Source organism: Varroa jacobsoni, unplaced genomic scaffold, assembly GCF_002532875.2.
Source record: "Varroa jacobsoni isolate VJ856 unplaced genomic scaffold, vjacob_1.0 scaffold_103, whole genome shotgun sequence".
Classification (NCBI taxonomy): domain Eukaryota; kingdom Metazoa; phylum Arthropoda; class Arachnida; order Mesostigmata; family Varroidae; genus Varroa; species Varroa jacobsoni.
This window is the reverse complement of record NW_019213005.1, coordinates 86079-101504: the sequence shown is the minus strand read 5'-3', so window position 1 is coordinate 101504 and position 15426 is coordinate 86079. Positions and strand designations below refer to the sequence as shown.

Below are 15426 nucleotides of genomic sequence, written 5' to 3'. Positions count from 1 at the left end.
CCCACACATCTGCCAGGCAACACTCACGTGTCTTCGATGCATTGGTTTCATCGAGCTTTTGCGGTGGTTAGAATTTAGACGACAGACGTCAGCAGTTTACAGGCGCAACTGTCACTATCCGTTAGGTTCTTAATTTTAACAAAGCAAGAAATCGACGGAACTCGACCGGCTGTAGCAGACGGCCAGTCCATTCAGTCGATCTTTGCTGATTCGTGTGGCGTTGCCTGGGCTCATTCTGTTTATATTTGATGTCCTATACAAGACACTTTCGAAACCCCGCTACGAAATCACATACAGTGCCCCGGCTATCTATATAGAGAAGCCTCTTATTCTGCGCCTGAATGGCCGTGTGTCTGTGTGTGTCACAGGGCAGTTTTGTCAGTTTAAATGTCTTGATTGTCTAGGGAAGCTAGTAACACCGGTTCAATTCAACTTGTCGTCGTGCTGCTGCTGCTGCTGCTGCTGCCGCATCCGTCGTCGCTACCGGTGCTCGGGTTTATGTTCCCTTATCGTCGAACGCGGTAGACTCCGTTCGTTCCTACGCTGCTGAGTGCCGGCCGTGCTGCGTCCAGCGGCAGTGGCCACTGGAGCGCTCGCGACCAATGCCACGGTGACTCCGATACTTGTTGGCTTCCACCTCGACTCCCTCCGCCCTGAGGGGCTGTTGTGGTTCAACATCTTAATGGTGGTGATTCGATGACAAGCCTACAGTGAAGGCAGCTGGAGTTTACGCTGTATCGTTTTACGATTCGTTTGTGTTGGGACACCCTGGTGGTGACGACCACGGACCGTGCGATTTGTGTAGTTTCATTTCGTTGTATGCCTTTCTTTCTAGCCGTGAGTTCGATCTCGGTCACCGCCCTAAAGCCTGGTGCCTTTCTGGCGTTTTTAAGAATCCGATCTTTTCGACATCTACCACATGCTGTTGGGCAAACTGGGTTTGAGCAGTTGTACGCATTTACAACTGTCGACCACTAATCTTTAAACAGCGCCATAATAGTAATCTCAGCTGATGAGAAAGTGAGTGTCTTTACAATGCCGCGGAAAATAGCGGCATTGAGTTTTGTGTGTATATAATATAGCAGTGTTAGAGTTCTTAATGTGTGGAAGCTGAGTTAACTAAGTACAAGGAAAGCGGGTCAAAAACGACGCATTTTAAAAGAGCGCGAAGGCTTCAAACAGACAAAGTTATCCACGAAAAGCGCAATTACGTGAGAGATTGATTCGAGTACATTTGAAAATAGCATCCGAATTAATCGGATATCGGATAGTTCGCGTTTACGGAAGCTCTTGTTCATCTTTCCCTGCCGACGCATCAGGTAATCTATTGAACTGCATAGTGCGATTAAGTGTTCTTGTAAAGAGCCAATTATGGGAAGGTGTTATAGGGTGAGCGTCCGTTATCGCTTGTTATTATTACTACACCTCTTTACGGCCTTCGAAATCTGATCCCGGCAAGCAAGCCTTCACCCATTGCTACTTGGTCCCTATATAGAACCTCGGAAACAACTAAACGTAAATAACTACCTGCTTATTCAATTGATTGATAAAAATCTGGCTGATGATGGAATGGATCTATGTTATGCTCGGAAACGCGCGTGCGTATGAAAAGAAATAATACGCTATCGGAAAGTAATAAGTCTAAAGCAATCGGCTTGGATTAGAAGTATTTCGAAAGTGAAAATAACTCTTTGGAGGATGCATTTGTAGACACACGATGGGAAATATTTTCGGTATCTTGATCAGTTTGTGATTCAGTTAGCAATGCGACGAAGTCTATAAACAGGCAACCTAAGTTTTCTAACAAATATATAGCTGTTGTGTTGAATAATGTTGTAAAATAAATACGTGAAATACTTAAACTGAGTATCGCGATAATATTTGTGCCATATCACGGTTGAAAAACGTGATCTTGACTCAAGTACTATCAGTTTTTAAGCAAACTTTTCTAATCTAGTCGAAATCCTAATTTAATCCATACTCGCTTTCGGCAACCTTTAAACCGGTTTGTCAGAACCCGATCATTAACAACAAACTGTTTAATCTTTAGAAACTTTTTTTTAATTAGAGGACAACCTTCTGAAAAAAATGTCGGGTGAATCGGCGCCATAAATCGAAAAAACCTAACGAATTTATTTATAATTTATGATTTAGTTTATAATAACGTTTGCATTAATTAGCGGCCAACTGACCAACTCACAGTTACATAATTTCCATGACGGTTAATACTCTCATTATCAACCATTTCTTTGAGTTTTTCAACATGTCGTTACGTAAAGCAGGAGTTGATGCTAAAAAGGAAGCGTTTTGACATTGCATTATATTGAACCGAAGGTATGCTTTGATTGAAAAATAGTGAATTCTACAAAGCGGAAAATTCTTTATAATTCTTTATAATACATGGTCTTTTTTGGAGCGTGACTGTTCTCGATAGATTTACTACATTCAAAGCTTATACCAATATACGTAGTAGGTATCTCTCCCAAACGGTCATTACATATAAATAGTGACGACTGATTTGTGATATTAGAGGCGCCTTGCTGTTACACAAGGATAGCCACGTTGTATTATTAATTATGGCCTCTTTCTTAAATTCTCAAGAAGGGGCCGGGCAAAGCTTTGCAGGATATTATTGCCTGATCTCTAGTGTAGTGGTTTCTTTTTAAAGAAAATATAATACCTATGCTCATACATAAGTAATTCAAATTTTCAGGTAAAATAATCCAGACGGGCTGGTAGTGAATTTTTCTACCTCCCCACTATATATCATCAACTATGGTGGTTGGTGAGAAGTGCAGCGGAGCGAGTTGGGGCTCCGACGTTGTGCTTCTCGTAGAGGCAACTGCCAACCTATTTCCATACGTGGAAAGTATTAAGACCAATTATATTGTCCCGACGCTTGAGTTCTTCAACGGTGCACCAGCTGATGACAGGTACGGTTTTAAAAACGCTGCATTTAGAGTGTATCTTAACGTTATCTTAATCCTATTTGAGTCAGATTGTGTGCGAAAACACTGTTTACTTACAAGTTATCTTAATGGTAAATGCCTTTCGAAACAGATGGTGTCCAGCAATGTCTACTGAACAAGACGTACATATTTAATAGTATAAGGAGTCAGTTATACTTGTGCGCTTTGATATGTAGCATTTCTAATGCGGGTTCCTATTTGAACCATGTTTTCAGGGACTTTGGTTACGATTCAATCAGCAACTGTTCTTACACGTTGTTAGCATTTACGGCAGCCGATTCGGCACCGGAACCAGCATGCGTAACGGTAACACCTCCGACTTCGTCAATAGGCAAGGTTCTAGCGGCGTTCGACAAATTGCTCTTTGGAGGTGGCGCTGCCGAACAGTGTTCGCACATTGGGGAGGCACTAGCAACTGCGCTGCAGGTATTCGATGACCTTGCAGCTTGCAAGGGCCCACCGTCGAAGGAAGGTTCCCGACACTGCATTCTTGTATGCAATTCCCCTCCGTATCAACTGCCAGTTCTTGAAACTGTCGGCTTTCAGGGCCAGACCCTCGAGCAGCTGGCAGCAAAAATGGCGGAGAGATCTATTCAGCTAAGCATTGTGTGTCCGCGCAAGATACCGCAGCTCTGCAAGCTCTTTGAGAAGGCCGGCGGGGATTTAATGGGGACGTTGGCTAAGAACTATGCCAAGGACAAGCGACATCTTGTGCTTCCGAGCGGGTTCACGCTGGCTGAACGGCCTGTCACTCCGCCGCCAGAAACGAAATTCGCCCCTGCTTCACCCCGTAGTCCAGCCCCGGGTCAAAAGCGACCTGCACCACCGGGAAGCTCGCCCCCACGAGAGACGAAAATTTTCAAACAACCCGGTAACGTGCCTTCTCCCGTTGGTGCACAAGGTTAGTGTATGCAGCGCGATTCGTAAAAGTGCATTTGTACCACGCACTGTGCATTATTCATAAAAATCCTTACACTGAAGAGTTCTAAAAATGGAACTGAAGGTCTCAAAAAGATAAGTATACGTTTCGTAACAGCGACCTTTCACAATGACTGCTTTCCGTTACCCTTTGCAAAGTGTGTGTGTTTGCGCTAACAACTGTGACCAAATTTTCGCTAATCAACTATTATAGGTTGCACTTATAATGCAGCATAATATAGCTGTATATAAATATTGACTCCGCCTCTAGTATTACGAAGTCGCACTTATTGATGACGTCTTTTATTTATAAATTATGAGCTCGACACCAAAATTCGAGTAGACTCATGGAATAGTCGTAATGAGGCATCAATGTACTTTCAGGTCCGCAATCTGTGGGGCCTCCGGGCACAAATGTACAACGAGGTCAAGCACCGACACCGCCAATGAATCCGATGGTGCAAATGAACCAGGCGAACCCGCCGAACGTTAATATTCGCCAGTTCAACGCGGATGTTCGTAGCCCTGGCGGTGGTCGTCTTCCTCCCGGAGCACCAGTTGGTCCCGTGGTCCCGGGCGGTGTGGGGGCTCCGCACTGGAACAATGCGTCACCACCAGTATCAACACCTTCACCCTCAGGACCCACTGGGAACATGTCCTTACTTCAGAGTCAGCTTAGCACGGCTCCCATGCGACCACAAAATCCCACTCCGCAAGGGCAGTTCCCGCAATTCCGACCGAGAATGGTCGGCCCCCCTGGGCCTATGCCAGGGCCAGGTCAACAGGGCAATCAAGGTTCACCTGGTGTTACTTATAATCAACAGCAACAACAACAACAACAGCAACAACAACAGCAGCAGCAGCAGCAACAACAGATCATGAATCAAGGACCTCAAGGTGGAATGATTGGGCCTGGTCCAGGAGCTCCTATAATGAATCAAGGAAGTGTACCACCAAACCAAGTTAACCCCAACCAAGGTCCCATGAGTAATCAGAACCCCAGTATGATGGGTAAGCTGATTTCAACCGTATATGTACGCTTGCACGAGATCGACGATTTTCAGTTTTTTTTTATTTCTATTTGTTTACACCTGATGTACAATTCAAGATTAGAACACATGTCTACTCGTTTGTAAAACCACTAACTTAGTGCTCCACATTTTGTGAATATCCTGATAAAAATTCTGTTAGATGAGGGTATTTCAGCTAACACATACTTTTTTGTAGCGATTTACGTTACTTGTGAAGTTAGTAAAATCGAGTTCCTTTCTATATAGGCAAATCAGCAGCAATGAAGCCTCGCCCGACCCAAAAATTCGATGTAAAGCTTTGAGTGTCCTGTCTATCATAGCATTAAAAAGACTGATTTCTGAAATAGATGATTTACGTTTGAAGCGGATTATCCTCCGCAAGGGCTTTCGTAAAGACCACAATTACAAGCAGAAATCAGAGCTCATTAAGGGAACAATAAATGTAAATTGAGTTGTTTCTGCGTTTATTTCAAAGCCCGTACATTGGTCATAATATATAAGTAAGGGCTATTTGCTGACTTTTTATTTAGTACTACAAAACTTCATTCTGGCCATTTTATATTTCCGCATAGTTGCATAACCATTTAAATTAGTATCCGTGCACTGCACACACGTATTCATACTAGCCGAAGTCGACAGCTCAACATATTAGTGTTGTTAAATCCCTGTTTGTACGGCGATGTGCATTTCAGGGCCGAATCAGGGTGCTATACCAGGGCCAGGACCCATGCCTGGACAACAATCCGCTCCTGTGCAAAGGCGCATCATTTGGCGAGGCGATATCGAATACCACGATCGTGTGTCTAACCCTCAGCAACGGGTTCAATACAAATTGAACTGTGTTATTGCTTCTCAGGTTAACAACGTTTTACTAGTAAATAAAACACCTATCTAAGAAAATCTTTAAGGCGCTGAAAAAAAATCTTCAGTCAAATTATTTTTTACTTTCAGGATCTTACTAAGATTGAACCAGCTAGAATTTTTGCTATGTCCTTTAGTAATTACTCTTTACCTGTAGCTGGTTTTTTCTGTTTAATTTCGGTAAGCTGGTACAGCTAATTATATCATATCTAACCACATTACTTTTATTATCTTTTGATGACCACTTTTGGGGTGTAGGTAAACCAGGCGACAAAACAGCCGGAGGTGAATGCGGGAACGTGGCCCGACAAAATGCAGCTCCAGCTGCTTCCTCGGGTACTACTCATGAACGTCATGCCAAACATTAAGAACGCCGCCCGCTGTGTCTATCTTAATTTCCAGACTCAGGACCTCAGTCAGCCGGGCAACCCGCAGTTGGCTTCGGAACAGGCTCTGCAAAATCTCTGCAGATTAATGAGTCACAATAGCGGCTTTCTCGGTTTTATTCATCTCACGCCGCCTTGCGAAATCAAAGTGATGATCGTCGTGTATATGGCGGAATCGAACACGTTTATTGCCCTTATAGCGAACGAACAGGAGATGCTCCTTAACTCTATCAAGCAGGTGTTTGAGCATCACAAGAAGGCGCAACAGCAGCAGCAGCAACAACAGCAAAAGAATAAAATGCTGATGCAAGGCCAACAGGGACCTTCGGGTCATGCGATGCCTGGAGGCCCTCAAGGAGCACCGATGACCAACATGGCCCAGCAAGGCCCTCCAATGACAATGGGTCAACAGATGGCTAGCCAAATGAGCCAACAAATGGGTGCACAGCATGATGGGCCAAGACCTGGCATGATGCAGCAGGGCCCCATGGGGCCAATAGGAGTTCAAGGGCATGTAGGTGGTCAGATGGCTAGTCAGATCGGTACCCCTATAGGGCAACAAATTGGCATGGCTGGCGGTCCGCATCCGCCTAACCATATGGCCCAACGGCAGATGGGTATAACGTCACAGGGCGGCATGGGCAATCCACAACAACCAAACGTTGCCATGAATGCTCAAGGCTTAGGACAACCTAATGGACCAATGGGAGGACCAATGGGCATGGGGGGTTCGGGTCCCCATATGATGGGTAGTAACGTTCCGCAAGGAGGCATGATGGGTCCTGGACCTAACGGGCCTGGTGGACCGCAGGGGCAAGGGCCTGGTGGTCCTGGCCAGCCCGGCGCGGACTTTGTCTCAATGGACGAGCGTAAGCAGAATCTAATAAAGATCCAACAACTACAGCAGAACCTCGAGGCGGCACAGCAAAAAGAGTTGCAATATAAACAACAGCAAATGCCTGGCCAGGGGCCGGTCGGAGCTGTTGGCGGGCTGGGCGGTATGATGGGTCCCCAGGGAGGCCCTAGGCCAATAGGTCCAGGACCTCAGATGCGAAGCATGGCACCGCAAGGAAATCATAATCCTCAGCTCAAGCATCTTTTACAGCATTCAGTCCAGGCTCAGCAAATGCGCGTACAAGGACCCCAGGGAATGATGCAAGCAGGTCCGCAAGGGCCACAAAGTGCGCCACAAATGTACGCCCAGCAAACTCAAAACCAGTATATGCCACCTGGCGGTTATAACCAACAATTCTAATTAATGACGAGAAACAAACGGCGACGAAATGAAAGATGAGCATACATTTTGCGGGCGGACAGAAAAATAGACCAGAGATCGACAAATGTAAATCAATCGTTTTAGAAAATATACACCGACAGACACTATTCATGTACGAAATACTGTGATCGACTGGGAACGGTAAGAGAAAAAGTAAGCGCTCTGCGCTCGTTGACATAGACCTTGTAAATTTCTCCAATTTTTAGGGGTTATTATAAATGATTATATAGAGTCTGCATAAAGCATACACCAGTCCCTCCTATTCAAAGGAAAATTGTTTATGGAAAAATGTACTTGTTAAAAGTGGGGTAACTCACACACATATCCGCACAGTTATAGTATTAAATAACAATTCGTTGCGCAGTATAGAATATTCTGTAGTTCTATAGTTTGTGGGCCGCGGTATGTGTGCGTTCTTTTGGTAGGAACGCATGGGCGGGATATATTGTAAATTTCAACGAAACTATATTTATTAAATTAGCAGAAATTGAGAAAAAAGGGTTATTAGTTCGCTTCGTATATATCACATATATAGAGAGAACAATTTCTGTACTGAGTCTACTGTGAAAATTTGAATCGACTTTTCTTGCATGTTGACAGTGACCATTGTATCATAGCGGCTTACATAGGTACCCAGGTGACAAAAAAGGAGGAGAAAATAAAAAAACTGTAAAGGTGTCACTCACCTCTCCCTGCATACGTTGTACCGTTTCACAGAGATTTTACGTCGCGAGTGAGTACTATCGCGGCACGTGAAGTAAAGGAACTTAAATATTGAATTACCAACAAAAATCTTTTTTTTACTTTTAACAAATGTTGAGCAAACTAGAAACCTACACGATTTGTCCTGGCAGATCGCAATGCACGTATTCTGTCGCCAGAAATTAAAATCAGCTTTGTGAAATATCTACAATCGATTTCGCAAAACAAATCAAATAGACAAGTCAATGATAAGCAAGTCTATTTTTATACTATGTTTTGAAATTAAAGTCCATTCAACACAGTTTTGCTCTTTTTAAGAAAATAATGATATATTCGACGTAAGTAGATGATATGACCTAAGCTTCAAAACGACATATAAAAATAATCACTTCTTTTTCACTTCTAAATCTGATCTATTTGACAAGAAGAGACGTCATATTCCTTAACATATAAACAGTAACCTATGCGACACGATAAATATCATCTTCAGAAAAGTCAGAGACACGGTCGTACTGTTCCCTAGCTGGGCCAGTTCTTGCCGAATTTTTTTTATCGTGATGCTGTGTAAGCTAAGGTACTAAATAAAAAATCCCTGGTTTGTACTGAAGTAAGCAGAATTTTGACTATATTTAAAAGGCTCGCTAAAAGAATTTCAAAGTACATATTCAAAGACTGCGAAGTGGTGATCACTTAAAGATCGAAGGATACGTCTGTGGAAATAAATATCAAGGTAATATTAATCTTCGAGATAGATAATGTACAACTGTAAAGTAGTAGTGATTTCAAACTTAATGGACCGTTTCATAGAATGCTTGATCAGGCAAACAAATGTTCTGATGTATCGTGCTATAAAAGATTTCCTATACTCACAATAATATTCAATATGAATGTTTTGTATGTCAATGTGTTTGTCTACGTACATAACTTCTATGTACGCAACGACACTGCATTGGATTTCAGCTGGCTGATGTAATAGTAAACTGAATGACTCCAAAAACCCGATCGGTTCTATTGTGCAAATACCCGAAGCCTTTGAGAACTGAAATATTTCTGACATCTGTTTTGTAATTAAACGCTTCACAATTAAGCCGATTATTGTATGTTTGACTACTAGTACTATTAAGTTTTGCTTCAATTATAAGTAGTATCGTTAGCTATACAATGAGGTATTTATTACACTTTGATGATAAATGTGACTCTTTTTGGATATGTTAGAGACAGGCTTAACACAGGTGGAGAAAATAAATGATTTCAAGGAAATAATAATTTACTTCTATTAGGAAATATGTGGCCTTTAAACTAATATTCGTTCAATGTGTATAAAAAAATGAGCTTATATTCATACGAAGCTCTTCTCTTTATTACTATTATTAATTACAATATTAAATGGTTATGATGTTGCTCAGCCCGCCCCAAACCCAGAGAAGACATGGATATCACAGCCCGCTATACTCCCTGCGGCCCCTATAATCACCGTGCTTCTGTAATCCATAGGGAGGAGTCTGCTGGAGTTCGCCCTTTCCACAGCCGCTCCGGGCACCGTAGTACGGTTCAGCCCTACAGATATCAACAATAACAAACCTACGACGGCAAATTCCTCTCGCCTGTTCCCTGCCAGACCCCCCCCCCCTTCCTTAAAGGGCCGTCCGCCAATAGACGTGTGACCGTGGCAGCTGCATAAAGTTGCCCAGCGGCAAACCATCGGGATACGCAACAATATTCTAAACTGCTTTCTGTAGAATTCATACTGATGCCAATATTGTAGCAACCGACAGACGGTAATCCCGCGGCACAATTTCTAATCAGGCCAAAACGACCAGGACAACATCGAAGACGATAAAAAAAAGATCGCACGGAAAATGGTAGAGTGATCGACAGAATAGTATCAAGCAAACGAATGACATAGCAATAATATACGCGAAAGCCTAGAAAAAAAGAGAGCATACCAAATCGAAGCTGAAATGGAATACTGATAGAAAAGTGCGAAAACTACGACTGTTTGATTCACGCGCGAATTTACCGAGACAGAGCAGGTAAGAGTCAGTTTTTTAGTTTTTAGGGGAAGATGCATTATACTAAAGAAATTGTTATCTTCGGTAACTATATGTAACAGTGTATGCGCTACTGAAAATTCAAACACTTAAAACTGGAGCGGAGTTGGGCGTTTCTGTTTCTTGTGCAATTAGCTAGGCTCAACAGTTCAAACGCTGTGGATAATTAATGTAAGTTGAAATAATTGCAGATTTTTAGTGTTGCTTTACCTTACAGCAGTGACACTGTAATTTTGTTTGTATGTAAACGCGTTGTTCCGTAGGCTGGTAAGCCCATTCGAATGTCGAATTCCTAAAGAAGTTAGGTAGGGATGTTTCCAGTGAACTTTTCAGTGGTACATGCTTGGACGTCGTTACTTACATTTCTTTTGTTGTATCTATGGCTGTTATTTTAGAGAACGCCATCTACTTAATACAGTACAATTGAAGAACAAACAAGGTTCGTGCAAATTTGGGTACAAAGTCATATACAATAGCAAAAGAAGGTTTCTATTATTACGTCCAGTACTGCCATTAAGAATTGCTTTAAACTCTAACGCTGAACAGATGCCTGTCTCTTAGAGGGCCACTATATAAATACGATTCGTGTCAAGCTTTTGAGAGCGTTTTTCCGTTACCATCAGAGTACTGGATGTAAGATAAATTTGTTTTTCGAGCCATAAATTACCTGTATGGGCGACGGCAAACTAAATCTAGCGTGTCCCTATTAACCCTGTTGAGCATACTATCAGTTGTCGTTTTCTTGCAGAAAAACATGTTAGGCCTCATGTTGAAGGTGTTGCTGTGGCATATTATCTTAGTGGTAGCCATTGCAGTCTATCCATGGAGCATCGAATTTTCTCCCACGCCATACGAAGTCACCATCCAGCCATTGGAGGGCGGACTTAGTCAGAATACCCTTTTGGAATCAGTGGAATTCCTTCATCGTGGAAAGTTTCTCGGTCCAGAGAGCCTCGATATTTTCGGGGAAACCATCTACACAGGCGTGTATGGCGGTTACATACTAGCCATAGGAGGAACAGGAATCCACAAGATCACCCGTATAGGTAGAGAGTGCAACGGTCTGTACGACCAGGAACTTTGCGGACGGATACTCGGTTTACGGGTTAATTATGATGGAACTAAGTTATTGGTTGCCGATGCCTATCACGGCATATATATGGTGGACACGGAGAGCGGAGATTCCAGCCTGATCATACCTCGGGGTGTGTCTGTCGAAGGCAAAAAGCTCCAACTTTTTAACGATATCGTGAGTGATTCCAAAGGTGTCATCTACTTCACTGAAAGTTCAAACAAATACCCCCTATACAAGATTGTGTGGGCAATTATGGAACACGATGCGTCTGGCCGAGTGATGGCTTACGACCCGGTGAAACGCGACATGCGTGTTCTTCTTGATGGTCTTGTTTGCCCGAATGGTATTCAACTGACACATGATGGGAAAGCATTGCTGGTGTCGGAGACTGGAAACTTTCGTATTCTTCGATACTACCTCGAAGGTGAGAAGAAGGGCACATACGACGTGTTCGCTCAAAATCTGCCAGGAGAGCCTGACAATATCCGAAAGTCTCTGTCGGGAGGCTATTGGGTGGCATTTGTCAATGGCCGAAGCCAACGAACCCTTTTCGATTTACTTGCTCGCTATCCATTCGTTAAACTGGGTCTGATCCGGTTAACGCACGCGGTCGGCGCAGCTGTCCATGTCCTTGCAAGTCTCTGGGACAGCACTGGTCTATACGAGCTAGCTGCATACTTCAGTAACGGCTGGGTATTCTACGATCAGATACCAAAATACGGCATGATCGTCGAATTGGACGCCACCGGAACAATCAAACGATCCCTGCACGCGTCATCTGGTCGCATTAACTTCATTTCCGAAGTGCTTGAACACGATAACTACCTCTACCTCGGCTCGTTCCGCAACGACTTCATCGGAAAAGTGAAGCTCGACTGATGATACGAGATGCGAAGTGAGCAGACCCTATGCAAAATGAAACTGCTCCAAAAGTATCTACCGCAACGACACGCCCGAGCACCGTGCAGCATGAAGCGACTCCGAAGAAGTCCCCCGCGGGTAGATATCGCCGAGGTTCGTAGAATTCTATTCAAAGGTCGTCCCTCCGGCAAAAAGGCCAAACACAATAACAGACACCATTGATACCATTTAAATGCTCCGTAGTCCACCGAACTGCGTACCCACCCTATTGATGAAAGAAGGCAAGCTAGACATAATCATTACTGGCTAATCTAATCGTAATAGAATTAAGTGCGCGTATGTGCGCTCTGTTGAAATAGGTGCACAGAAGGTAGATAATAGGACATATTAGGATAATAATCATAATTGTAATATTAATTACGATAACAATCGATTTTCCAGGTCGACGGCATATCCAAATGTTTTTCAAAGCATTATTGAACCGGTTTGCCAAAATGGATGCTAGCAGAGTATCTGTAATACATCGTCAGACAACGAAAAAGCATAAAGAGATGTAGAATTCCACTATATTGCCACACCAGTGTTGTTTAAGTTCGCAATATAGCAATATCGTCATTAACTCTACAATTAATATTCCACATATTACTACTACAGTAATGTGTGATAACATATAAGTGTATATTGCACAGTAGTATCGTTAGTAAAGCTACAATATTTACATCTCGTTTGCTTCTTCCATGCCCTTGTAAATATTCAATCCACTTATTAATTAACAATGTTGTAATACGAACGAAGTTATTTTTAATTAGCGTAAGTGAGTTAAGGAAAAGGTCCGATATCATCTTCGGTCTCTGAAAGCCATTCAACAAACAGCTAAGTTGTTAAACCGCGGAACTGGTACAGCGGTAGAGCGTGTGACCTATTGTGCTGGCGATCTTTCATCTTCAGATCCATCGCGTTCTATAGATATGATAAACATATCAGAATGACGAATGTAAAGTATTCATTTTTATACAGGGCTTCCGCTGTACAATTAGTAATACTTATCTATGAACATGCTTATCTATAAACCAAGTTTACTTATATATTTAATAATGGAGTGTGGGTAAAGTGGATGGTGTTCGCTTTTTTTGATCATCGCAGTTTAGCTACCTACGATGTCCAATATATTTTTACTGATAATCAGAATGTTTCTTGCCTTTACAAAACAAAAAGTTGGGAATTATTGAAAATGCTCTTTTGTGTTTTCGTATGATATATCGATATGAGATTCTAAAAAATATGCAGATGACACGAGCTCAGAGGATCGACGAAAGCAGGTTTAGCACAATCAATATTATATTAAACGATTTTTTATATGTCTTTCATACCTGAATACCATTGTACTATCCACACGTGATTCCCCGTTCACTTTGATTCCACTTCCTGGGCATACTCATGGATTTTTTTTGACTCAAAACAAGTTTACGGAGTGTAACAGAGTTATGGTTTATACGACTTCCTCCAGTATTCTAAGTTCCTTCGGCTCAATACTGTACTCTTTGATTTCAATATATTTCCCACAAAAAAAAGCTGTTTAAATTTTCTAGATTCGATTTTATACTTTTGTTTTAGCTTAGCACATCCAACTCATCGATTTTGAAATACGATGCGTTTCTGATTAAGCCTGTAGCTAGACGGATTAACGTTTTGAAAAAACGACAGTCAGGTCTTTAAAAGTACAGAAAACCAGAAAAAGAAGGAAGAACAATACCAAATGATACTATGAAGTAATTGAACGGAACGCACTATTGCTATATATATATGCTCATCTTACCGCAAACTGTTGCTTTGAAATGGGTTGTGTGGTATTGTGCCTATGAGCTGCGTTCCTTCAAAAACGCGTAGCAAAGAACAATAACCGAAATCGATCGATTAGCTTAAAGTGCATCTTAACAAAGTCAAGAATGTATCAAAACTTGTAGTGACTTGACACCGGGATTATTAGGGGACATTAGGAAAAAGATGACCACGTTCATGTACAACCACAATAAGTCGTCCCAACCACTGGGTTTCGAATCGTATTACAGGCCTTTAAGGCCCTCATACACGCCCAAGCCCGGGCGAAAAGATGTGCCTAAACCGAATTTCAGTACTGACACGAAATGCCTCGTCCAAAAAAGAAAAATGCATCAAGCTTATTCAAAACCTTTGTCCGTGCCGAATGTTACCCTTTTCTAGACTTCCTAGAAGTCTACCAAGTGCCGACCTTACAGAAAGTCTCCTATAAATTTGAAAACATGAACCAATTTTAATGACGGTGATAAAGACGAACGTGGTTGTTTGACACTTTGCAAAGTTTTCGCTATCTTTTACTTTTTAATTATGCATCCTCTTTACTCCGTACTCATTTCGTGCAGTATTTAGTCACATTCTAAGTATTTACTCCTAAAGCGATTGTAAACTAGAACAGCTAATTGCTGGGAAGATCTACATTAAGCGACATTTTGTTGTGTGGCAAACTACTGAAATCTGTGAGCGGTTAATGAGGAAAATTTAATGACGAGAAACTTTTCCACAATCGCGCGACCGCGAAAGCATTAATAGATTTCGTGTAGATGACCTTGCGAAGAAAAAATATAAATTACTAACGGGTCCACTAACTGCACGAAAACGACATACATTTTATTTATGTATAATAAAGCTGAAATCTGTGAATTTCCAATAAATGTATATAATCATAAATCAGTGCTATAAAGAAACCATGCGAGTTCTTTTTCATACAATTATTTATTTCAGAGTTTCAAATATTCGCCACTTAGTTGCAAGCGTCGCCATGACGCAGTCATCTACAGTGTTCAATTATTGACGGAAAGAGCACAAAATATTGACTCTAGGTAAATTATGAGGTCTTTAGGAAAATTAAAGTGAACGTAAACACAAGTGTTGCTGACAACAGAAACTTATAAATGCACCGAAAAGACGTATTCATGCAAACATATCTATGTGAGTTTGTTGAGAGATTCTGCATCATAGAAAAATTAATAGGGTTATAAAGTAGTTCTTTCTTGCAAAACATTATTCCTCGATAAAGAGGATTTAGATAAGTTTATATGAACTATTATCATATTTATATGTGTACTACATTTTGCTATAACTGTCATTATTACAATGAAGCTTCTTTAGCAGCGTCCTATGAAACAGGTTTTCTTCTGTAGGACACATCTCTTTATCGAGAGGATTTTGGTACTCCGAATGCGTGTACATATTAAAACTCCATATGCGTATATATATATCAAGTTACTCCTCAACATGAT

The 15426-nt window shown here is 41.9% G+C and overlaps 2 protein-coding genes across 5 annotated transcripts; both read left to right on the top strand.

Annotated features, from left to right (window-relative positions):
* Nucleotides 1-114: 114 nt before the first annotated feature.
* On the top strand, nucleotides 115-8750 carry LOC111265310 (mediator of RNA polymerase II transcription subunit 25). The gene is made up of 6 exons (XM_022841874.1): nucleotides 115-1319; nucleotides 2714-2933; nucleotides 3185-3870; nucleotides 4272-4898; nucleotides 5611-5774; nucleotides 6038-8750. Exons 2-6 carry the CDS (start codon nucleotides 2776-2778, stop codon nucleotides 7418-7420), a joined length of 3018 nt encoding a protein of 1005 aa, XP_022697609.1. The 5' UTR covers nucleotides 115-1319; nucleotides 2714-2775; the 3' UTR covers nucleotides 7421-8750.
* A 799-nt stretch (nucleotides 8751-9549) lies between these two features.
* Nucleotides 9550-14871, top strand: LOC111265293 (adipocyte plasma membrane-associated protein). 4 transcript variants are annotated; one of them, XM_022841857.2, is made up of 3 exons: nucleotides 9550-10176; nucleotides 10590-10633; nucleotides 10943-14871. In XM_022841857.2, the coding sequence occupies exon 3, from the start codon at nucleotides 10949-10951 to the stop codon at nucleotides 12146-12148; it is 1200 nt and encodes a 399-aa protein (XP_022697592.1). In that variant the 5' UTR covers nucleotides 9550-10176; nucleotides 10590-10633; nucleotides 10943-10948; the 3' UTR covers nucleotides 12149-14871. The 4 variants fall into 4 exon arrangements, 3 of the variants coding, with proteins under 3 accessions (XP_022697592.1, XP_022697597.1, XP_022697582.1); XR_002683373.2 differs by lacking the exon at nucleotides 10590-10633 and having other exon boundaries at nucleotides 9552-10176; nucleotides 10943-12283; nucleotides 12572-14871; XM_022841862.2 differs by lacking the exon at nucleotides 10590-10633 and having other exon boundaries at nucleotides 10926-14871.
* Nucleotides 14872-15426: the final 555 nt, after the last annotated feature.

Coding starts and splice junctions, on each gene's coding strand:
- LOC111265293 (XM_022841862.2), top strand. CDS start 10,949: ATGTTAGGCCTCATGTTGAAGGTGTTGCTGTGGCATATTATCTTAGTG.
- LOC111265310 (XM_022841874.1), top strand. CDS start 2,776: ATGGTGGTTGGTGAGAAGTGCAGCGGAGCGAGTTGGGGCTCCGACGTT. Junction 2,934..3,184: donor GGTGCACCAGCTGATGACAG/GTACGGTTTTAA, acceptor CCATGTTTTCAG/GGACTTTGGTTACGATTCAA. Junction 3,871..4,271: donor TTCTCCCGTTGGTGCACAAG/GTTAGTGTATGC, acceptor ATGTACTTTCAG/GTCCGCAATCTGTGGGGCCT.